At 41.8% G+C, this 25,742-nt stretch overlaps 1 protein-coding gene across 3 annotated transcripts in view; it reads right to left on the reverse strand.

Moving 5' to 3' along the window:
* Window positions 1-218: 218 nt before the first annotated feature.
* The window catches only part of Cd99l2 (CD99 molecule like 2), a 76,301-nt gene continuing 50,777 nt past the window's right edge, over window positions 219-25,742 (reverse strand). The window contains exons 3-10 of one of the 3 annotated variants that reach the window (XM_051178232.1): window positions 17,322-17,393; window positions 16,740-16,826; window positions 13,812-13,877; window positions 6,646-6,684; window positions 5,683-5,802; window positions 3,012-3,029; window positions 1,726-1,791; window positions 220-439 (exon numbers count right to left, since the gene is read on the reverse strand). In XM_051178232.1, coding sequence (XP_051034189.1) covers window positions 375-439; window positions 1,726-1,791; window positions 3,012-3,029; window positions 5,683-5,802; window positions 6,646-6,684; window positions 13,812-13,877; window positions 16,740-16,826; window positions 17,322-17,393 — 533 coding nt within the window. In that variant the 3' untranslated portion in view covers window positions 220-374. Of the gene's footprint in view, window positions 440-1,725; window positions 1,792-3,011; window positions 3,030-5,682; window positions 5,803-6,645; window positions 6,685-13,811; window positions 13,878-16,739; window positions 16,827-17,321; window positions 17,394-25,742 lie in introns of all 3 variants that reach the window. The other 2 variants (XM_051178233.1, XM_051178235.1) reach the window with 2 other exon arrangements.

Here is a 25,742-nt window from a genome sequence, read left to right on the forward strand (position 1 = left end):
AATACTTCCTCTGGCACCATGCCCACTATCCTCTTGTTTACCCACACCTTGGTCTCCCTCCTTTTTCTCATGCTAATGCTGGAACAGGTTGTCTTTATGACCTAGAAACTTCCAATGTTGGTGATCTTCTCAAGGTGGGTCTCAAGTCTCAGCACCAAGCTCTTCAGAGGACCCTGTGGCAGAGCAGTCACCATACTCTGCAGAATAGGGCACAGAAACTACACTCATAAACCCCTAAGGCTTGTCCAGAAAACTCGGTACAATAAGAAGCCGGTGGCATGGGAAGAAACTTGAAGAAAGGGTCAGCAAATGAAATCTGGAGCTGGGTCACAAACAGTGGCACCCTTCCTGTGCACCTGCCACTGAACAGGGCCTCAGATCCGGGGTGGCTCAGATGGTGGTGGCTCTGCAGACTGTGTTTCTTGTATTGAGTATGTCACTAGGGAGAGAAGACATGTGTTAAGATGGGTTCAACCTCTGCTCTACGAAAGTTCTGTTAGAAATTTAGTTCCATGTTGTGTGGGCAATTCAGCAAATCCCAGGCCTGCTCACTGTGCCCCGGATGAAAAGTTCAGCGTGGGTCAAAGGGAATAAAAGCCAATTCCTATCAGGCTGCACAAGAGTTCTGCCTCCATTTTCTCAGCTAGAAAATGAGCATGTTTCTGTGAAAACTTATGGATTACTGGATCTAAAGCATTCATCATAGCATTCTATCCTTGGGTGTTCACTCGGTGCTGATTATAGTATTAAAATTGTGATAGGATGCTCCTATAGAATCCACAACTCTGCATCTGCATCCGGGACTATTTCCACACATCTAGTTCTGCAGTACCAGACAACTTCTATAAGTAGTGACCTGGGGAGCTCATTCTCCATTATAACACATGTATGGCCACATCCTTCCTCAGCACACCTGCTGTCCTGCAGCTCTGGTCTCTTCTCCTTGTCTGTGTCACCACAGGTTCAGCCAAAGAACAGCAGGCGGACCTCACTGCCTCATGAAACCCTACCTCCCCATCAGCATTCTTGGGCCATAGGGATGTCTGTCTCCCTCGCCTTTGGCCTTACCCTATGTAGCCTCTAATTTCTGCTAGCTACTGAACCCCCAAAGTGCTCAATGACTCCAGAGAGGGTAATAGAACACTAGCTTTTAACTATGTGTCTCCTTGTCTTTAGCCATTTCTTTTTTCTAACTGAAAAGTCGAGAGACAGATGTGGACCCATGCCTATAATCCCAGCACTCAGAAGTAAGAAGCACAAGATCAGGAATACAAGGCTACTCCCAGGTATAAAGCAAGTTTGAATCCAATCTTGGCTACTTGAGATCCTGTCACAAACATATAAAAGTTAAAAATAAATAGGCTATAGGTTAGGTTAGAAGCAAAACCTTCCAGAGCTCAGGATGAGCATGCCCAGGATGTATGTGTGTCTTCTGGCAAAGAGGTAAATTATCCCAGGCTCACATTCAGATGATTCAATAGTTGGGGCTGAGCAACAAAAATACCTAGAGATCATCACCATGGCACCAGTGTCCCCATTCTCAAGAAACAGGGAGTCCAGTGGACCAGTCAGGATGCAGGCAGACCTGGGCCCCTGAAGCTTTTGTGATGAGCACACATTTCAGAAACAGATTCTTCTGGGCCTTCCTAATCGAGTTCTATTCAGTGCTGGAGCCACTGAATTTGGAAAGCCTTCGGAATGGGACAGTGGTGGAGAAGTCCTCACCTTGGGGTTCCTCACACACAACAGCTTCCAGGTTCTCCCCCTTCACGTAGTCTGCATTGAGACCTTCTGCAAAGAGCAAGAGCAAAGAAAAGGTGGCACAAGGAAACAAAGGAACCCTCACGACTGAGAATTCCTGACCGACCGAGCCCTTTATGACAGTAAACCCTGTCAGAATCAGCCCCTGGCCCTGGATCACCAGCACATCATCTTCTAGATAAAGACTGGCCATCAAGGAACACATTGCCCAGGACTTCTCATCATCATCCTTGCAAACAGCATCATGCATTAAAGGCCCAACCTCCCCTTCCATAAAGGGCCACTGCCACTATGTCAAGACAACTGCTCTATCCAGCAAAGAGCGTATCAGATGACAGGGCTCTGGACCATCCACAGGACTACATTAGGCCAGAGTCCAGGGAGGTGGAGAGGAAGCAAAGAGCTAAGGGAATGACTGGTGGATGCAGGCTAAGGGAGGAAGGGCAGATATGAATGTTCATGGCTCATTTTGGAAATGCCAGCGTATGACCTTCCCAGCAGGACCTGCATGTACAAGGAAGCCAACTAGCTTCTCCTGACTTCTGTCCCCACCCATGCTTGGAGGGCTCAGTGTTTACAAACAGTTGCTCCAGTCTAGTATGTAGTGTGGGTCTCTCCATCCCCACATTACCCTCAAGGGCAATGAAGCAGCTCAATAAAGGGTCAGAGTCTTCTGTGTCTTCCCTCTCAATAACTGAGGGCCTGCAGGGAAAATGGGTTTTGAGTCTAACTAACCAACTCAATGGACACAAGTCATTTTCCTGGCTTTTACCTGACTTAACTGTTGGGCTCAAAGTGAAATCCAGATGGGCCTATGAAAATGTAGGTAGTGTTCTCCAGCAGAGGTGGTTAAATACCATGCAAAGCCAGGCAGGTGATGGTCCCAGTGCCAATGGGTAGGAGCTGGAAGACATGCCCTGGGGTTCCAGACCACTGCCCATGTTCTCAGTTGGCAAGCAGAAGACAGCGTTTTACTTCTAGTAGCTTCTAGGATATGTTCACCCATGGGTATCTGAATGACCCCTCCCCACCCCATGAACATCCCTGACTCCAGCTATCTTGGGCCTAGGAATAGATGATGCGGCAGGTAATGTCCTCACAACATATCCAGAAAAGCTACAAATGGTATGGTCACAGGCAAGTTGGTGAATGCCAGGGAGAGAGGTGAGGTAGAGAGCAGGGAGAAGGGGGTAATGAGGTTTCCAGGGTCAAAGCACAGGAAACATGAGAAAGTCAAAGCACATTGTTACCTTGCCCTTCTGCTGCATCTGAAGGCAAGACATGAAGCTTAGAATCCTGGAGTAAGAACTCAGCTTCAGGCAATAAACCCTCTGGTATTTACGTGACATTCACTGACACTTGGTACTGAGAGTGGGCAGGGAATCTGGGTGTTCCCAAAATTGTAACCCCTTTGTAGCAACAAAGGTTGGAGGCCAAAGAGGCGAGGGCAAGTCCTCCTAGAAGCCACCTACCCCTCCCTGGGGCTTTCCAGCTGCACTTGCAGATCCCCGATCATGGGAGGCCATGGTGGGCTTTAATCAGCAGCCCAGCAGGACAGTGGAGAAGAGAAGCAAACACCCCTGATTCTTACAAAGTTAGCTACACACGCGCGCGTCCTCACAACCCTTCCTCATCGTGCACCATCATGGTTGCAAGTGGCAGTCATATTGCCTCACAGACATGGAAAATACAGGCTAATTCAGGCTCGAACACGGTCAGCAGGGGGCGCTGTGGCAACACAATGAAGCACAGCTGATGCAGCCACAGACTGGCCAGAGATGGCTCCTTGGGAAAGGACACCCCAGGCCTGAACAATAAGAATAGAGGAGCAATGCAGAGAGGAAACAGCAAAGGCTGTGCCCTGGACAAGGCAGAGCATATAGAAAGGGAAAATGGCTCCCACATTGGGGCAGGAAGAGGGGCTTTGGGGCTTATAACCTCTTCATTGCTAAAGCCTGCACTGGCTTCCTTAACCACATAAGAGGAGAAATGATTAGAAAATGATGGCACAAATGGACTTGATATACTACTTCCAACAAATGGATCTGATGTTGTGCTGCCAACAAAATTAGACTTTCTGCACTTATGAAGTCAGAACCAGGGCTCTAGCTGTCCCCAGACCCCTCCCTGCCCATCACTGTCTAAGAGCATCACTGAACAGGAGAATGGCTGGAAAATCATTTTAAAAAAAGTATTTCCTAAATGACATTAATGACTTTGGCGAGACATACAGAGTAGCACATTTCTTTTAGTTAATTCCCAACTTGCCATAGCTCAGATTCAAATTGTTATCTTTTTATCTTCTTCACAAGACTATCTTAAGAATGCTTATCCGGACTACTGCTTTCCCCCTCTGGCCAGCAAGAAACTGAGTTGTTCTTCGCACATCTCCTTAGACCGAGGCCATTATGTCCTCCCTGAGAAGTGTACACAGACATGGCAGCCTCACACTCCTTCTCATTGCCTCCGATCTGCTGGAGGACAGGCTGGGAGGAGAGCTGCCAGGCCTCTGGGACAGATGCTTCCTGATGCTCCCTCTGTCTCCAAAGGCACCAAGAATGAGGCCGGAGGAGATGAGGACAATGGCCATCTTCCCATTTCCTTGTTCCAGGCACAGTCCAGGATGGTGACGCAAACAGCTGCCTCCACATGCTACGTACAACCTGGGCCCCTTGCCTGACATGTCTAAAAGTTCTCCCTCAAAATCATCTACCAGATCCAGGGTCATCCTTGGCCTCGTGTAAGCCATCCTTTTAGCCAACTAGAAATTCCCTTTGCTTTATAGGTGAGGGGAAAAATCTAGTCTTCACCCCCAATATTTCCTTGTTCCTAACGACCCTACCACCAAGTTTGTGGAACCATGTGCATATGGTATCTTTGATGAAAAATGTTCTACAAAGGCAAAAGAAAAGGGAGACACTGTGGTAAGATGATGAAACACTCAAAGCATCCCAGGAGCAAGGTTAGTTTCCTGGTAATCTCTGGTCCAGGTGCCACCAAGAACAGAGGCCCATAGAGACACATAGAGACCAAAGAAGTTGGCTCTGAGATTCCCAGAAAAAGCAAAGAATCTGAGGAAGGTGAAGAAAGGGGGAAAGTATGGCCGAGTCATGTACCCTCCCTTGAACTAAAATTTGCCATCCCTGAACTACAGACATTTTATTTGACATATTGATGTTGTGGTACTAAAACCAACAAATCTGGTCCTTTTGTTCTCCTTCAATAGCATCCTCAGAGGCTCTGTGCCATGGAGACCCTCTATGACTATTTGATTGACCCACAGGTGCTGCTCTTGTGGCTACAGCCTACAACAAAAGGCATCTGTCCCCTAAAATCCCAGCACATAGGATTAAACAATCACACAGATTTCTCTTTCACTACTACTCCTTCAAACAACTTATGAGTTCATACATTTTAACTAATCTGACTTGAGGAGTAGCAGAGGGCATCCAGGTAGTGACATATCAAGAAAGTAAGAGCAGAAAGGGGTACTCCCAGTATCATAAGAGGACTGAACTGTCCATAGCCATGTTGAAGAGATTCTTGGAAGCCATGGTATTATGGTTAGAAGTAGAGGGGGCTGTGACATTGGGCCTCTGAAGGCTCAGCATTCCCTTGGGTGAGATCTGAGGTCATAAGGACCTCTTGGGGTTCCTCCCATTCTTTGGAAAATAAAACATCACAGTGTTCACAAAGCATTGAAATATGACCTGTTCTAGCTGAGATGCCGGGAAAGTCAAGATCACATCTTCTGGTCCATGTGTTATATTCTTCCAGACCAGGATAACCTTTAATTTGGACTGAATTTGTCTCTAAGGATGTACAAAGTATACCTGCTAGGAAGCCTACTGCTATTGAACAGGCGGGGGGAAATGATGTGAACTTGCCTGGGCTCCTTTCCCTGCTTGGATATATACTTACGCTGAATGCTGAAGCAAAACTTCTTTTGCTGGTAGGAGATGTAGCTGGATACAGCTCCAATCAGGGCCATGGCCAGGGCACTGGCCACACCTGCTATGGTCCCAGTTTCTGTTGACATGCCTGGACATGGAAAAAATAGACAGAACTGAGTAGAAAAGACCTGAAACTCCAAGTGCCAACAGTTCATTCAGGACTCTGCTGCTCTGATAGCCGTAAGTTATGCTGGCTCAGATGTCCAAGTCCTTATAGAAGAGCTATGGCACAGATACCCAAGGCATGACAATGACAAGGTACCCCATGGATTTACCAAGTGTTTTTGGTCTTCTCATCTTGAGAAACATGCTAGGCAGCTTGCAGTGTATGACACCAAGCCAGTGATCTGAGCCTCAAGTTAGCAGGGTTCCCATTGGGTCGCCTATCCCAGGACCTGTGTCTTCATGTTACTTCCACTGAATGGCTGTTCTCTGCTATTTTCCTTGTGATTCTGTGGTAACTGTGGTGATTTAGATGTGAACTTTCCCTCCACAAGCCCCTGACTTAAAGATTGTGCTTTACGCAGTAGTGAGGAGCAGTAGAACCTTTGAGAAGTAATTGGATCACGAGGCTCCACCTTCAACAAGAGATGGAGTTGTGGTGGAATGGATTTCAGGGCTATCAGTTTTTAGGAAGTCATTAGGTTAGGTAAGCAGCCTTCTCCATCATGTGTATCTGCCATGATAGTTCACTTCCCCACAGGCCTAAAGACAACAGGGTCAAGTGACCCGCACTGGAATCTCTAAAGCCATGGGCAATATACATTCTATCTTCTTTTAAATATCTTTGGTATTTTTCATGGTGATGGAAATCTGACTAACAGAAACATTCAGGGAAGGACAGGGAAGAGCAAGCAACTCTAAGATCAGAGTGGGCCAGTACTATTTTTCCTTGTGGTTCCAACAGAGACCTTGGGCCATAGATACCCACCAGATCCAGGGTCATTGTTGCTGCCATAACCACCATCACCTGGGGAAAGGATAAAAATACTTAGTGTCTGCTATGATGCCTAAGACTCCCAGACCAGTAGGCTCAGGCCTCAAGAAATTAATGCTAATAGAGGTTGAGGATTGGGTAAGGACATTAGCCCTGCTTATAAAGGTAATAGAATAGAGATCCTTGTGACAAAATTATTTATCTGATTATGGCAATACTATATGACAAAACTGTAAGGTTAACATGTGTGTGCTTGTGTGCATGCACGCACGCACGCGCGCGTGCGTGCGCACACGCACACACACACACACACACTTCCTGAGTGAGAGACTCCCCTCCCCCATTCTTGAAGGACAACTCCATACAGAACATCAAGTACCATCCAGAATGTCAACTGGCCCTGGATTCATCCTAGGGACTAATGCTCACTGACAGAAGATGATGTTCTCGTGACTTATTGGGAATTGGTGAGGGTACTATTTTAGGAGAGTCTCCTCTAGGGTGTTGGAAGCAACAAGTACTGACATTTTCTTCACCAATCAAAGAGTCTAGATTTGTAAGTATTAAAATATTTCACTGTAGTGAAGGGAGGTTATGGGGATGAGCAGGTAGGATGTGAGAACTCTGTACTTTCCACTCAGTTTTGCTATGAGCCTAAAATTACTCTAAAAATGGCCTAGTTTTGAAGAGTCTTGGGAGAGAAAAAAAAAGTTTGTTATGTTACTATGTGGAACTAAGTCTTCCAGTTAAAAACACTTTATAACGGCCTCTGGTTGCCTGTTTGCTAAGAGGTGGGGTTTAAGAGAACTGGCTGCTCTTGCAGAGCACCTGGGTTCAATTTTCAGCACCCACAGGTGGCTCACAACCATGGGTAACTCCAGTTCCAGGGGATCTGGCACTCTTTGTTTGGCCTCCGTAGGCACCAGGCATGTAAGTGGTACATAGACATACATGCAGACAAAACACCCAAACACATAAATAACTAAATAATTAAATAAAATATACAAACAACAACAGCATTTTTGCTTTGTTTTGCTTTTCAGGCAGGGTATATAGCCCAGGCCAACATGAAACTCCAGAATCTTCCTGCCTTACCCTCTGGCCCAGTGGCTCTCAACCTTTCTAAAGCTGTGACACTTTAATACAGTTTCTCATGTTCTGGTGACCCCAGCCACAAAATTATTTTATTGCCATTGCATAACTATAATTTTACTATTATGAACCATAATGTAAATATCTGATATGCAGGATATATGATATGTGACCCCCCCAAAAGGTTGTGACCCAAAGGCTGAGAACCACTGCTCTAGAGTGATTTGCAGGTATGCATCACCACACCACACCCAGCTCAGCACCAACATTTATGTCACATTATTGCTACTGGAGAAAGCATTCCAGGAATAGGGCCGATCAACATGCACTGACATTCCAGCAGTAAATGCTTAGAGTCCAATGTTGCCTGTCACCAACTCCCTCTGTTGTTCTAAAAGTGGTCATTGTCCAGGGTAAAAGTTAAGCATCCACACGGGCAACCCTTTGCGGAGGTGTTCAAGTCACTAGCTTCCTGAAGTTCAGACTTAGCAATTCAACATTTTCTTCCTTTCTTCTCAAGACAGAGCATGGAGAGGCAGCCTAGCCAAATCAGTGAACTGCATTCTCAGCGAGACCCTGTCTCAGAAACTAGGGTGGAAAGTCATTGATAATGACACTTGACATTGACATCTAGCTTCCACATATGTGCACAATACACAGAGAGAGGGGGAGGGGGAGGAGGAGAGGGAAAGACACAGAGAGAGAGAGAGAGAGAGAGACGTTACTCAGTTTAAATCCTTCTGTCCATCCAGTCACATGAACCGGAACCAAAACGAACCACCTGGGCTCTCTCACTGCAATTACTCAGGCCAAAGTCATCTCTCATTGCTTCTGAGATCCACTCATTTTCTCTGAGCAAAGTCCGAAGAAAGCTGCTCTACAAAATGCATGTGCAAAAGAAAATAGCAGACCAAGTGACAAATTCAACTGGCATTAAACAACTCAATACAGTACATGAAAGTGAATTTCCAATAAAAAAAAAAAAAACAACAGACAACAACTGTAAAACCACAAGGCATTTCAGGACAGCATTTATAGTATCTTAAGAGCAAGGGGTATCTTTTAAACATGATCATGAAGTCAGCAATGCAAAGTAGAAAAGATTCTGTCAAAAGTAAGAACTTCAGTAGTAAAAGCAAAAGCAAGGTTGAGCAACAAGAGCAGACCAGACAGACAAAGAGGGACAGAGACACTCCTGTGCCTCAAAGAGCCTTATAAAGGGGTGCAGTGAACTGTGGGGGCACACACTTGAATTCCTGCATAAAGGAGACTAAAACAGTAGGCATATGTCTTCAAGGTCAGCCTGGGCTCTATGAGGAGACAGTCTCAAAAACAAAACAAAAAGGCGAGATGGGGAGAAAAGGGAGAGACCTAGGAAGTGAAAATTGGCTGTAGTGGCATATGCCTGTTATCCCCACACTTATTACACTGAAGTAGTAGAATTAAGAGGCAGAGGCCCTGTCTCAAACAAACAAAGTATAACGATAACTCCCAAAATATTGGCAAAAGTGTATCTGCGAAGGGACCAACTTACTTAGCAGAAAAGTGGAAAGCAAGCTCGGCGTGTCATAGCCATCCCCATGCTTTAGGGGGAAGTAATGAAGAGAAGGGGAGTTTAACAAGCATGTGCAGAAACTAGAGCCCTTACACACTGGTGGGAAGGATGAGGACCCCAGAATTCATATTTGCCAGAAGCTTGATGTCAATGGAATTTGAAGGTGAGGCCTTTGGGAGAAAATTATGATTAAATGAAGTCATGAGGGTGGAGCTCTCAGTTTGACCTCTGGGGCTTTATCAAGAGAGGAAGAGAGACACAAGCCAGCGCGCTTGCTCTCTCTTACAAGTGATCCTCCCACCACATCTGGACCCAGAACAGAGGCCCTAGCAGATGCTAAGCATATTCCAGTGCCCAGACATCCTTGAGACAGTTGAAAATTGTGCCCATGGAAAATTTCTATGTTCATATGAACACACTTCTTTAGTATGACCTTTGGCCCAGTGGTCCACAACTGTCAAATAACTAAATACAATGTTAGGTCATATACGAAAAGGGGCTCCATAATATAAAAGAATTATTACAAAACAATGAGGAAAAATGGGTCAAGGACATTAACAGGAGATCACAACATATATTGAGTTCCTCATATCACACAGATTCAAGAAAATGAAAATATGACTAGGACAAATGCTTTGTTCTTTGAATTCACAAAGATTACAAAATCATAATGATTGGTGGATTGAGGTTACTATTGAAGAAAATGGATACCTGTTTACTTCCTAGCAGGGCAAAGGGAGGTTGGTGCCACCTTAATGGGAAATCATTTGGTAATGCCATTTAAAGTCACATTTTTTAAAATGTATGCATCTTATGACCCAGAAATTTTAGTGCTAGGAATTTGTCTGACAGAAACAACTATGGCTCAATAGTGTTGAAACACTGAGTATAGTTGAAAATCTAGAGGTACAACTATACAAAATTGGTTACAGGATAAACAAAGTGTGGTGTAACATAGATTAAGTAGTCACTGATGATGTTTCAAAATCTACATAATAGAGAAACATATCCTGAGTATACTGAATAGACACTGGTTTTAAAAAGATAGCAAATGCTGGGTTTAGGGAAACATACCTGTAATCCCAGCACATAATCAAGCCTCCTAGGAGGCTAGGACAAGAGGAAAGCCCTGAGTTCAAGGACAGCCCCAAATTACCTTCTATGGTGTACATTATACTGTAATTTGCTTTCAAGATACACACCCCCTCACACAAATAACTACACAGGATATCTAGCTCTAGGGACCCGGGCTGTAAGTATAGTGACTGCCATTGCTACAGAGACTGCCACTGCAATGGTAGTAAGTGCTGCTATAGCATGTCCCATAGAGATAGGGACAACAACCACGTAACTATAGCAACCACCATCACTTGGATGGATCCTGTAGAATAAGAGGCACTACCTCAGTAAGGAAGTTGTGTGCAGTTGTTTTACTAAATATTGTCCCCATGGAAACCTGTGGTGAAAGTTGATTGCCACTGTGGCAGTATAACGCTTTTGTCCTGGGACTGGGTTAATTGCCACAAGATTGGGTTGTTACAAAGAGAGCCTGCCCTTATGTTTTGTCTCATGGGTATGCCTTCATTTACCCTTTTGCTTTTCTGCCATGTTAGGGTGCAACATGAAGCCTTCAATGATGTAGCCACGAATCTCAGGCTTCCAGCTTCCAGAACTGTGAGGCAAATAAACTTCTTTCCTTTATTACTTACTGTGCCTTGGACATTCTATTACAGTGAAAGAGAATGGATTAACACGTTGTGAATAAGCTCTATTGTCAACAGAGGTGTCAGACTCCCAGCATCTCAAATACAAAGACAACAATGCACATATAGACGTCAGCCTTGAGTCCTACAGAGCCACTTACTAAGAGAAACAGGGACACAAGGCATGTGCTTGCCCTTCTCTGACGGCAGCCCAGCTCGTGGCTCAAAGTGAATGCCTGACGCATCTGGTCGTCAAGGACACACAGACTCACAGAACAGTAGAGTGATTATGCCTACAACTGTTAGGGAGGTATTCAAGTGCTTAAGGACATTATGAGTGTCCCAGTCTTCCAACAAGACACAGCTAGGGCTTTTAGATTTTTCAAAAATGTACTTTTATTGTCTCAAAAAGAAGTAGCCAGAGAAGTATAATTTTTTAAAGCTGTGCACATGGTGGTGCCTCCCTTGAACCTAGTATCTAGAAGGATAAGGCAGGAAGCTCATGACGTCCACACAAGCTGGGGCTAGAAAATAAGACCCTGCCAAGAAAAAGGGAAAAAAAGGAAAAAGAGGGAAAAGACATTGCTGCAAATGACTTACAGTTACCAAATCAAGTCAGGTGGAGAAACCATGCTTAAACATACTGAGTGCAGACACTCTCCCACTCCTCACAGCACAACTGAGACTCTTCTGTACATAACCTGGTACTGTTCTGTCCCCATCTGATATGGGACATTAGAACTCCCAAAGTTATATATTAAGGATAGCTCAGCAAAAATCCCGCTGTTCACACTGCACACTGTAGGGACTGGGAGCGTCTGTCACATCTCTACCCCACAGAAGGAAGTACCTGCCATGTATTTACATGCTAAAGCCAGAAAGATGGTGGAAACAAGTCCAAGGAAACCTCTCTGGAACTTCTACCCGTGAGAGCAAAAGAAGGAGGCTGATTGCAAACAAGGCTGCGTCCAGGAAGGGCAGGAAAGGAACAAGAGTTTCAGAAAGGGTTACAAGCAACTCGATTCAAGAGATGCCGGCGGACCTAGTAACTAACGCATTTTGAGCCAGACACAGTCTGCCAAAACGTTGTCTTGAGGAAACAACGCACAACACATAATGTATTACTTCAGAAACCCATTCTAGAACAACAAGTAAAGCTATGTCTTGAAGACTCAAGTCTGAGAAGTGCACTGACTGAGTTCTAATTTATGGAGATGCGGTGCTTCCCTTAAACCCCTCATCATGAGCTTGTTTTAGGGGAAGGGACGGTGTCAGTGATTCTCTCCCCTGTCCCAGTTTCATCCTTTGATCTTCTTTCCTGACACCTGTGATGACAGAGGGGATAACCGAAGCTAACAATTGATTATTCTTCACAAGACAAGCTCCAATATGAGCCTAATTAAAGACTTCCCTAACACTTAGTGCTTGCTAAGACAAGTACTTTTAATGAAGGAAAGCCCCTGGCATGTCACTCAGACTTTCAACCCTGTGTATGCTTACATACTCGACTACCACTGTCACCTCCCTTCTGCAAATAGCAATTGTCACCCAGGAGTAATTGGCTCATTTGCTGGGTTTGCCCTTTAAATACTCCATGTTCTCCTGACACCTGGAAGTTTCATTTAGAGGCTTTTAGGACTTTTTCCTAGAGACGACACCATCCGGAAAGGTGTTTCTGGGGACAAATTGACTATGGTACATTTTAAGCAAAGAAAGAGAATACTGTTCCCATATGAAAGGCACAGTGCTTGCAAGAAAGAAGCAATGCTATTACTTCAGCCAGGGCTTGGGGGGGCCTTGAAGAGTTATACCCACATAATTTCATAACTTGCAGCCTTCGGACCCTGCTACAATTTTTCATCACAACAGGGAATAATAAGGAAAGAGTTCCAAACACCACACCTTATCATTCTAACATCTTATCACAAGTGATTGTGCTTAAGAGGTCACAGCTGTAGTGTTTTACACCTACAGGTCCCAACATAAACACACCCACAAGCCTGCTCATACCTCACACCCCATGCTTAAGATTCAATCTGGCACACGCTACAGTGAAAGGTTTCAATTATTAACAGCTTGGGGGACTAAACACATGTGACTTTGGGAAGGACGTGACTATTCAGGGGCAGCATGAAGAAAATAATAATGTTTTCCCAGTTGTGGTGATGGCTACTGAAATCACATGTATGATAAAATTTCACACACACACACACCACACCAATGCATATTAAGATGAGATTTGACAAAATCCCCAGAAGGTCAGTGGGTGGCTTTATTGTCAGCTTCCTATTTTAGATAACCTATGGATGTGCAGTAGAGAATCCTTGGGAGAAGCTGGAAAAAGAGTATACAGGATCCTTCCTGAACCATTTTAAAACTTCTACTGGTCCAACATTATTTTTAATACAAAGATATTATTAAAAGATCTGATTGCGTCTTTAAAATATTTGTCATGTTCTGTCTGAACCCTCCACTGCATGGAAGACTGGCTCTGTAAATAGGGCGGGCTGTCGTCTTCTTGATACCGTGATGCCTTCTGTGACTGTCCTCCCATAGGTTCTTGTCACTGCCTCACAAACAGGCTTCTCTGCTAATGTGGGGACATCAGCTCAAGCAGGGCAAAAGGGCAGTTTCTCTGCGTCGGCTTATAAATGGGCCCCCACTCCCAAGAGTGACAAGCCACCCCAAGTACTAAGTGCAAATGTCTAAGGCTTGTTTTCCAGAGGCTGAGCAATAATGGTGGGCTTTACCTGGAGACTGAATGGTCAACATTTGAATGACAATTAGGTCAGACAAAGAAACATCCCTACCTTTATTCTTATCAGGTTTGTATTCCCCACCTCCTAGTATGTCCTCAAGATCCTTGTCTGAAAAACCTAGGAAAAATACATTTCAGTGTCAAAACTATTTCAGCAGCAAGAAATTTGTACTAACAAATGTTGTCAATGACACTTGCATGTTCTTCATGGTACCGAGAGTGTGGCTCAGTGATACAGCACATATAAGGCCCTGAGAACCATGCCTAGTGCCACAACTCAGGAGAAATGGGGGAGAAGGAGGAGGAAGGGAAGGAAGCTGAGAGAGAAGAAAGAGAATGGAGATGATAAGCAAAAGTCCAAGAGGCCCCTCAAATTGCCAGCATATGTGTTCTGTGTATTTGGGTGACACACAAAAAATGAATATAATCCTAGTGATAAAGTTGCATTTTTTGTCAAAGATGTTGAGATTTTCGTCAAAGTCATTAAGAGCCTGACTTAACAAAGTGATCTCTTTCAAAACTTCTTCTGGGCTTCCCTGAGCTCAGATACAGGAGGCTGAAGTCTGTCCTCTTTCTCCTGATTGTCTTAAAAAGGACTTTCTCTATAGCTGAAGGGAAATCTACTCTATCAACAAACCACATGGCCTTATCTTGAATAGAACTGTATCTCAGATAAGACCTCCATCCCAGTATCTGGAGTGCAGCTATCTGAGACTCTGAATAGAAAACTCAGCTTTTTAACTGAACAAAGAATATCTTAACTCATTTTGTTTTAGATTATTGGACTTTATTCCAATAAAACTTTATGTATAAAATAGTCATTGGGCTGGAATCAAACTATGGGCAGTAGTTCATGTTGCTCTCCAGACAACATAGGTTTATTCAGAGTGGTACAGCTGTAGATTTCATGTTGCTCTCCAAATTTTCAGGACCTATTTACAAAAGCATCACTTTTATCAAATTTTCCTGTATTGTGGGTACATTATTTATACATTCTTCAATTATACATTCTTCAAGTGATTAAAAAATTTAAATTGTCTTGGTATAATGCATCCCATGGTATGTTCTTTTTTTTATTTTATTTTACATGTCGATCCCAGTTCCCTCTCTCTCCCTCCCTCCCTCTTACCCACTCTGCCCTCTCACATGCATCCTGACCACCCTCCCCTCCCATTCCCCCACCCCATCTTAACTCATTTCTTTAATAAAAAAAAAGGTTCCCTAACTTTCTCGTGATTTGTGACACAGCCATAGATAACTAATAGAAGAAGCAGAATTCTTATTAATTATACTTAAACTGTTAAGTACATGTCTTCCTGAAGGTCCTATGTGCTGAAATGAAAAGTGTGCTTAGCTCCTTTCTGCTATATTCCAAAGTAGTAGAAGTAACTACGGAAAGTCACTTGCATGATTGTTTCAGTTAGAGTTGCTTTTATCTGCTTTGTGTCATAAGAGGCCACTCTTTTGAAGCATTTCTTAAATCTGAATGAAATAAGACCATCAGTTCAGGATAGCCACTGATGGCACTTGTCAATAAGATTTCAAATGAAGCCTGTATCAGTTACTGTGAGTGTAACAGCATCCCACAACATGAAGACTTTTTTTCCCAATGACATTGGTGATATCAGTAGCAGATCTGGCTTTAGGTTTTTCATAATAAAGTGTAACATTACACTGAAGTTTGAGAAACTTCAAGACAACACGGTTTTCCAAACAATTTACGTGCAATGTCACAAAACAACAAATGCACAAAAGTTCAATCAATGGGTCCTGTGGCTCAAATGTGAAGTGACCCTATAGACCCAGCTCTTGGAAATATGTCACTGGGAACTGACCTTGGAGCTTCATCAGCCCACTTCCTGTCTCTTTCTCTGCTCTTGCTGAATGTGGACACAATGTGACCAGCTGAGTTTTGTAGAGACCCTATCACTTCTGAAACCATAAGCCAGCCCAATGGATGAATGAATCCTTCCTTGCTTTGCTTGTCAGGTACTTGGTCAGGGCAACTAGAAAAGTAACTAAAGGGTGACTGAGTAAGGAAAAGTTATTAAACACTTCTGTTTATTCATTTATATATTTGTTCTAAAACTCTTAATTTTAATTGTAGTGTGTGTGTGTGTGTGTGTGTGTGTGTGTGTGTGTGTGTGTAGGCATGCATGTGCCATAGTCACATGTGCAGGTCAGAAGACAGCTTTCAAGCTGTATATCTCAATATGAGAATCCAGGTATCTTCTAGCAAGATGAGCAGTCTAGAAATTTCTGAGAAATTTAAAATAATGGCAGTCTTCTCACTAAATTGTTTTTACCTTGCCACACATAGTAATTTCTCATAAACTCTACACATATTATGTTAATATGTTTATCTTTAGTATTAATCATTTTGGACTGGTAATACTGTTTTTTAATCATAAATACACTGATGGTAAACACTGAGGGATATGAACCACATAGACAAAAGTTATTGAGATTTCCAGTAATTTGCGGAATCCCAAGATGAATAAATTTCAGCATGACTATTGTAGGGTCCTGCTGCAGCTTTAAGTGGCCTACATCTACAGTATTCTAAATGGCTCTGAATGATATTACAGGTGTTTTCTTGGAATTCAATTCAATTGTACTGGGGAGGTGTGGCCCAATGGGCATGCTCTTTTCTGGGGATATGTGACTCGATAAGAACTGGGGGGAAGGTCACTTGATCAATTGGACTGAGGAGGGCTTGCTGAGGCCAGGTTTGGTGACCTTACCCAGACTTTCCGGATCACAATTGGGAACTAGAGGAGTGGCAGCTCAGCACTGGTGTTTATTTATTATTCAATTACATATTTGTTCTGTGTTGTGAGTGTGCTTTATTGATTGGCACCTGCTAACAAATCGGACTTGATCACATTGATCCCAGAGTCCCTCCCTCATTACAGGTAACAAGACAGACCCTACCAATAACTGAAGCAATGCTCCATGATTTCAAGCAGCTAGGACTTACCTCCTCCTTCTCCTGTGTTTGGTTTTTTGCGGCCATCTAGATCATTTTGATCATCCAAGGCATCAGCCAAGTTAAAATCACCTGTTTCTGGGGACCATGAAAACAAAAGAAATAATCACCAATTGTTCTGGCTAGTTTAGAGTCATCTTAGAGGGAAAGCGCCATGTGAGAAAATGTCTCCATAAGATCAAGGTGTAGGCATGGCTATAGGGCAGTTTCTTAATTAGTGATGGGGGGAGTAGTCCACTGTGAGTGGTGCCATCCCCGGGATGATGGTCCTGTGTTCCATAAGAAAGCAGGTTGATTAAGGCATGGTAAGCAAGCCAGTAAGTAGCAGCTCTCCATGTCCTCTGCATTAGCTTCTGCCTCCAGGTTCCTGCCCTGTTTGAGTTCCTATCCTGATTTCATTTAATGATGAACAGCAATGCTGAAGTGTAAGTTGAATAAACCCTTTCCTCCCCAACTTGCTTTTGGTCATGGTATTTCATCACAGCAATAGTGATCCTAACTAATATACTCACTTAAACAAGTAGCTGAAGTAGAAATCCTTCCTTACTTCTCTCCTCAGAGAGGTTATCTTACCCATAGGATTTGATGGTGCTCTAGTTGTTCCTGGCCTTCTAGTTGTGGTAGTGGTGGCATGACTCCATCTCTCTGAAAATGGGAGGGAAGACAGCAAGAGTCATATGTTTAATATAGAAAGTCACACCATGAATAGAGCATTTGAAGTCCCCATATGACCTCATAGTCACTTGGAAAAGATGCCAAAGAGATAAATAGAAAAGATTTAAGTGAGGGATATTCTTTATAGGATGGGAATTGAGAAGAATGCACCATTTGGTGAGTAGAGCTAGAACATGAGCCCAGAACTCCTGACCACATGGACTAGGGAGTTCTAGAGCTTAAGCAGGATTCCAAAGACCTTCAAACCATGGTTTCCTCCATTATTAGTCCAGCAACTGAACTGCAGGTATGCCTGGAGATGAACGGACTGCCATTTTCTATGATGTATAGACAATTGCCTCATAAACTGAAACTGGTTCACACACACACAAATACACACACACACACAAATACACACACACACACACACACTTTGTAAATGGCCTTTGACTGTAAGCAGGTTATTTTAGAAACATGGGTTCCTTTTACATTTATTACTTGGCACTCATGAGTTTTTCAACATTTTCTTCTATTAAACTTTAGAATTTGCCATAATTCTTCCTAAACTGAAGACATTCCAAGGGGAAAGTAATAACAATGCTGTAGCAAATCACACAAGAGAAAATGTCATGAACATAGTTGCAAAGAAGTGAAGTTGACCATCATGTTATACCATTTGCAAAAATCAACTAAAAGTGGCTCAAAGATCTAAAGATACGGACTAATTTTTAAAATATTTTGGAAAATATTTGTGATGTTGATTTGGAGATATTTCCTGTATATGGAAGTATAACTATCAAAAGAAATAACGGAAATGAGCTCAAGAGATGACTGAATGATTAATAACACTAGCTACTTAGATCCAGGTTCAGTTTCCAGAACTCACATGGCTGCTCACAAGTGAAGATGAAATTTCTTGTCCTGCCTGGTCCCACAGCCATTTTTTTCCCAAGTAAATACATAAAGACTTACATTAAGTATAAAATGTATGGCCAATGGCTCAGGCTCCCTACTGGCAAGCTCTCTCTTAATTATTAACCTATGTCTATTAAATTATGTATTGCCACAAGGCTGTGGCTTACCCATAATCTGGCAAGTTACTCCTTCAGCAACTACATGGCTTAAATAAACACAGAGACATATTAAGTGTTAAACTATTTGGCCAATGGCTTATGGTTTTTATTGGCTTTTTCTCTCTTAACACAATTGTATGTAACTTTAGTCCCATTGAATATGACACCTTCTTCTGTCCTCTTTAGGCACAAGGTGAACAGAAGGAAAAAAACCAAACAAATAAAAAAGAGGAGGTAGGAGAGAGCAGGGACATCAAAACAAAGTATAGTGATACATAATGCATTATATGTGAGATATATATAATATATACAGTAAATGACAGGCAAGACAGACAGCTTAGGGTTTCAATTTCCAAGGAATAGGAACAAGTGGCGGGTTGTTCAGATCAATGAAAATATGAGACTTCAGCTAGATAAGACCTGAAAATAAATCAATGTACCAGTTAAAGAAGAAAAACCACATAAGTATACCACTGACATGAAAAGATCTACAACATTTTATTTAAAAGGCCTTTTTCACCAATTTTGGAATAAAGGAGAACTCCCTCAGTTTCAGGACTGTTCTATAGAAAACAGTTAAAGAATAAATTGTATTCCTGTAAGATCAGGAGTGAACCAACCTTCCCATCACACAGTACTGCACGATCTACAACTAAAAGAAGAGAAAATATGCAGATTTTAAAGGAATCAATCTGTCCATATTTTCAAATGACTATGTGATCATCGTCACAGAAAACCAAAACCACAGAGAATGTAAACATGGGGAACTAGTGAACAAATTCATTAACATCTTGAAGAAGAAATCAATAGCATCAACATGCAATAGTGATGTATATATGAAATCCAAAACGTACCATTAAAAAGTAAATGAAAACAAAATATTGAAATATATACCTTTAAAACAATGTGGAAAGCAATTATATTCAGATAAAGTAAACTTAGAAGCAGAAAATTATAAAATAAAGGCAATCTAAATAAACAGAGATAGAGACATACTTAGATACATAGTGAGTTCACAGATGGAGAGCTCAACAGAGTAAAGATGTCAGCTCCCACACTGGTGTGTGTGTGTGTGTGTGTGTGTGTGTGTGTGTGTGTGTGTGTGTGTGTGTGTTCAAAGCAAGCTTATAAAAGTGCCACTGATTGTTTCTAGAATTAGACAAATTTGATGTAAAATTTTGATGTAAAGGCAGAAACCTTGAAAAGAATTTAAGTGGGATGAATGACTCTACCTAATATTAAGGCTCATTTTATAGTTGCAGTTGTCAAGATGTGGTGGATGGATAGATATACAGGGCAACAGAGTAGAATGGAGAGCTTAAAAAATCTCGATCTGCTCAACTGATTTTTATACATATGCAAAGCAACTCAAGGGAGGAAAGAACCTTTTCAGCAAAAGGTGCTGGAATAATTAGACTTCCAAATAAAAGGCAACGTGTTTCATTTTCTAGAAAACTAACTGCAAATGGATGGGTTATGTTTGCTTAAATATAAAATCAAAAAACTTCAGAAGGAAGTATTTCACAATTGAATGCTTGGTAAAGAGTTCACACACTTCACAACAGAACCATGACCGGTAAGAGAAAAAATGTTTACAAAGTTGGATAGGCCTGGCAAAGTGGCACATGCCCAGCACGCAAGGAGCTGAGGTAGGAGGACCTTGCATTGGAGACCAGCCAGGACTACTTACCAAGACAGTAAAACTTAGTTTCAAAAGAGGAGGGGGGGAAAGGAGAAGGAAGATGTGGAGAGAGCAGGAAAGACAAAGAATTATAGAAAAGAAAAAACAGCAAGAAGTTTTCATGGCGATGAAGTTCCCTGGGCTGGAGATGCAGCTCAGAGGTAAGTATACATAGAATAAAAGGAAACAAAAAAGTGGGGAGAGCAAGAAAAGGAAAGCTGAAGTTGGCTTTAAAAAAATAAAAAATTTGAAATCTTTATTTCTGCTATAATCATTCAAAATTATAAATGGGAGAAGAGACGTTACAACTAATACTAAATAAATACAATGGAAAATATATTCCAACAAATTAACTAGAATTCTAGAAGCATACAAATTATTGAGACTTGATTACGAAAAATGTAAACAGATGAATAATCATTTAAAAACTGAATAATCAAAGACCTTCCAACAAAGAAAAATACATGGAACAGATGGCTATAAAAATGAACTCTTGGAAGAATTCAAAGAAAAATTGAAGCTAATGCTTCTGAAATTCTTGCATATTTGAAGAGGAGGGAATAATACCAAATACACTTCATGAGATCAGCATGACCCTCATGACAAAGCCAGATAAGAATGCCACAAACACGCAAACCTTCATGAACAGAGGCAAAAACCATCAGGGAAACATTAGTAGAATTAATAGAATTGAATTAACAGAATTCAACAGCACACTTAAAAGATTACACACTGCCGGGCAGTGGAGGTGCATGCCTTTAATCTCAGAACTTAGGAGGCAGAGGCAGTCTGATCTCTATGAGTTTGAGACCAGCCTCGTGTACAGAGGTATTTCCAGGACAGCCTCCAAAGCCACAGAGAAACCCTGTCTTGAAAAACCAACCAACCAACCAACCAACCAACCAACCAACCAAACAAACAAAAAAGATCACACACCATGATCAAAGATCAAAACTGGATTTATGCCTGGGATACAAGGATTGTTCAACAGAAGTTAAATCAATAAACATTGAAAGTATGAAGCATAAAAATCATGTAATCTGTGGTGATATAATATTTATGACTTTTGAAAGCATGCCTGAGGATTTAGAAAAGCAAAGTCAGCCTCAAGCTATAGAAACCAGGCACACACATTTAATCCCAGCAGCCAGAATGTAGGAGGTGTTGGTACACACCTGTAATCCTAGGTAGGACTCAGGATTAAAAGAGAGCTGGAGCTCTGTGAGTCCAAGGCCACTCAGATCTACACAAGAGTGAATCAGTCTGAAAGAGAATTACAGCTCACACCTTTAATCCTGGTACTAAAGGGGTATAAAAGACAAGAGCAAGTAGTCAGTAAGAGGCATTCGTTCTCAGCCACACTGAGGAGAGGCAGCAGTTTGAGACTTGGTGAAGAGCTCATGAGTGGATCAGCCCTTTCAGCCAGAGCTAGAGGTGAGATCTACTGACTTGGCTCCTTTGCTTCTCTGATCTTCATCTTGAAGTTTGAGCCCCACTATCAGTCTCTGGGTCATTTAGTTTTCATGTTACAGTAATCACCTCAATTGGTATAGAAAGATAATTTGACGAAATTAAAGAGCTTTTCTGGTTACTCTTAGTTGTTAACGTTCGCTCTAGAATCACCTGAGAGACAGGCCTCTGCCCATAAGCTATGGGATTGTCTTGACTAGGTTAATTGTGTTGAAGAGAACCAGCCTTTGGATGGCACTGTTTTAGAATGAGACCCTGAACTGCACAAATAGTACACAGTGAGCAGAGCACAAGCGGTCTTCCCTCTCTGCTTCTTGGCTGTGAATACGATGTGGGCCACCTCACACTCCTGCTGCTTTGTCTTCCCCACCACAACTGCTATATTCTCTCAAACTGAGTGAAAGAGAGAGAAAGACAGAGGCAGAGAGAGAGAACATAAAAGAGGGAGCCAATATTGGTTTGAAGATAAAGTTGAACACAAAGAAAGGTTGAGAGAACTACAAGACTGCTCCCAACTAACAATCTCAGCTTCCGTGGAAAGGCTATCATAAATGCCCTTCCCAGAGAGTGAGATCAACAACTAACTTCTCCATGGAGCCCTCAACTAATGCCTGTTGAAAACAGGAGCAAACACCCATACATAAACACTGAGTCGAACTAGAACCCAGAAGCAGATGGAGAGGACAAGACCATGCGGCAGAAGCACATAGAGACAGCTTACCTGAACAAGGAGGAGCTAAGGGCCCCAGACTGATAGCTGGGAAGCCAGCAGGGGACTGACTCGGACCCCCCTGAATATGAGTCTCAGCTAGAAGGACTGAGCAGTCTAAGAGACCTCAGACTGTATCCCTGGTGCTCAAAAGAACTTTGCGAACATATCCCCCATGGAGGGATAACTGCCTTAATCTAGAGACAGGAGAGAAGCCCTAGTCCCTACTTCACAGGACCTGTCACATCTACATGACCCCAACCGGATGGCATTCCCCTACATATGGAATTGTGGTGGGGGAATGGGAGGGGAGGGTGTTTAGAGTGCATGTGAGAGGGCAGAGAGGGTAAAAGGGAGGGAAGGAGGGAGGAAGGAATGGGGGGAGGGAGGGAGAGGGAACTGGGATCGACATGTAAAATAATAAATTAAATTTAAAAAAAATGCTTTGACTCCAAAATTTAAGTTCAAGGACAAGTTACTGGGGAAAATGAAAAGATGTGGATTCCTTCCAGACTAATGTGGTTTGATCACGCCAGACCGCCTGAAACAGAGTACAAGCTGATCCTACATTCAAAACAGCTGGACAAAACAGCCCTACAGACTACAGCTAGGATATCTGAATCTTCTTCGAATCCCCCAAGACAGCGCCCCTTACCAGCAGGAAGTAGTTTGGAAAGAACGACGCCCAAATTCCCAAATATTGTGTATAAATGTTTGTTTTCATTTAATTGGACTTTGTTATATAAAATTAAATAAAAAAAATAAACCTAAAAAAAAAAAAGTAGAAGACACCAAAAGTTAAGACATACTACATACTTTGACATGAATGAAACAAAACCAGCACTAGCTAAAACTAATAAGATACTGTCACAGTCATGCCTAGGAGGAAATTCATTGCCACAAATGTTTTAATTACAAAGAAGAAAGATCTACAATCAATACACCTTATTAACCTTTCGCCTGGGAAATGGAGGGAATACACTGAATACAGAGTTAGCAGAAGGAAGAGCATGAAAAGCAGACATAAAGGGAGTAAAGATCAGAAACACAGCAGATCTGAAACAAAGATGGCCTTTTCAAAGATCTACAAAGTGGACTGGTAAGATTTTTTTCTTAAAAAAGAGATATCAATGGTTATACAAACCATACTTTAGGGCAAGCTCGTTGCTCAGCAGTAGTATGTTTTGTTCTGTTCTGTTTTTGTCTCATATTGCTTTGTTTGGCCATTTTTTATGGCTTCCGATTTGATTTTTTTGGGGGGTTTATTTCCGTGTGTGTGTGTGTGTGTGTGTGTGTGTGTGTGTGTGTGTGTGTGTTGTACTTTTTCTATTTTGGGGGAAGGGGTTGTTTTGTTTTCTACTGGTTTGCTTGTTTCTTTTAATTTGTCAGTTTTCTAAAGAAAGCAAGATGGAAGTTAAATGGATGGGGATTGGGGAGGATTTGGAAGTAGATAGGTCAGAGGAAACTGTGATGAAAATATATTGTATGGGAATTTTTTTTTAATTTTCAATAAAAAGACATGGTTTGTTATTAAAATGAGAAATGGGATTGTATAGAGGCCATAGTGGTTAAGAGCATGTACCACTCTTGAAGAAAAACTGAGTTGGGTTCCCAGCACCTACATGAAGCAGCTCATAACCACCTGTAACTCCATAGGTGATCCTATGCCCTCTTCTGTCCTCTACGTTCATGTACACACACACACACACACACACACACACACACACACACACACACACTTTAAAATAAAAACAAACTCTCTTTAAAAAATTACAAGTAAAAGAAATGATATTACTACTGACCTAACAGAAATATCAATGATTTTAAGGGAATGAATTTAGTCAAAGTATAAACTATATTGTTTGAAAATGGACAGATTCCAGAAAAGACACAAATTACTAAAACTGATTCAGGAAGAAACAAAAATATGAATAGATATAAAACAAAAACAAAAAAATCAGACAAAACCTCCAAGGGCCTGAGGGAATTCCCTATGTAAGCATGGAGAAATGAATTTGGGTCACCATAATCCCCATAAAACCTGGACATACTGGTATGTAAGTATAAACTTGGTGCTGAGTAAGAAAATATAGGAAGACCCCTGAAGTTTTAACAGTATAACCCAATCAGCAATCTTAAAGTTCAGAGAAAACTATGTCTCAGAAATAGAAGGTGGAAAGTAAATAAAAAGACACCTGGCATTGTCCTCTGACCTTCACACATATGCATGTGAACTCACACCCATGTGTGCATTCACACTCATTTGCACCACCATATACATGAACACACGCACACGCACACACACACACACACACACACACACACACACACACACACACACACCAATTAAAATTAAAACAACTTCCCATGAAGAAAAATCAAGGATCATATATCTTCATTGGTGGATTCTATAAAACACTTAAAGAATAAAGACTAATCCTTCAAAAAGTCACCCACTACCACATCTGAGAGAGTATTGGCCATTGACGGCTGTTTTGAGAGGGAGGTGCATTTTCCTTTGGAAGTGCGGCTGTTGGTAGGGTGCCCAGTGGATGGCCCCATACCCATGTGCATATAGGTAGCACTAATTAGATAAACTTGGGAGTTGGGAAGAAATGTGTTATTATTTAGGAGAGGGTATAATCAAGGTACAACCTTTGTATGTATATAATTTTCAAATAGTAATTTTAAAATATTTAGTAGAAGTGTGGGAAGCCATCCAGAAAATAAAAGAAGATAATACTTTCAAATCCATTCATAGAGACCATTATTATTCAGTATTACTTTGATGCCAAACCTGACAAAGGCACCATAAGAAAATGGAGATTTATGTCTATTATGGACATGTGTGCAAGATCCTCAACAAAACACAAGAACACAAAATATAACTCAAAAGCTCTGATGGATTTATAATCTCAACCCTGGAGATGCTGAGGCAGTAGATCTCTATGATTCTGAGGCCACACTGGGTTATATAACAAGTGCCAGGTCAACCAGAGCTACACAGCAAGACTCTGTGTCAAAATACACTAAACAAACAAAATTGAGTCATATTTCAATTGATTTTTTTTTCAAAATTTCTAAAGCAATTCAATAGAAAGATAGCCTTGTGCACAAATGAGCAATTTGGAGCAATTTGACATTCACAGAAAATAAAAAGCATTTTAAGGAAAAAAGATAGGAAAATTCTAGCTCTCAAACCTGGCAGCAAAAGCATAATCAATCAAACTTAAAACTGTTTGCTCCAGAGAAGACTTTGTTAATGGAACAAAAACCACATACCTAAGATTTAATGTCTACAATATATAAAGACTTCTTAAAAGTCAACAGTAAGAAAGTACAAAGTATGACAATTTGAAGTTTTGGGAAAGTGTCTCACTATGTGTCTCATCTGTCCTGGCACTCAC

The sequence above is a fragment of the Phodopus roborovskii genome, unplaced genomic scaffold (genome assembly GCF_943737965.1).
Source record: "Phodopus roborovskii unplaced genomic scaffold, PHOROB, whole genome shotgun sequence".
NCBI classification, from domain to species: domain Eukaryota; kingdom Metazoa; phylum Chordata; class Mammalia; order Rodentia; family Cricetidae; genus Phodopus; species Phodopus roborovskii.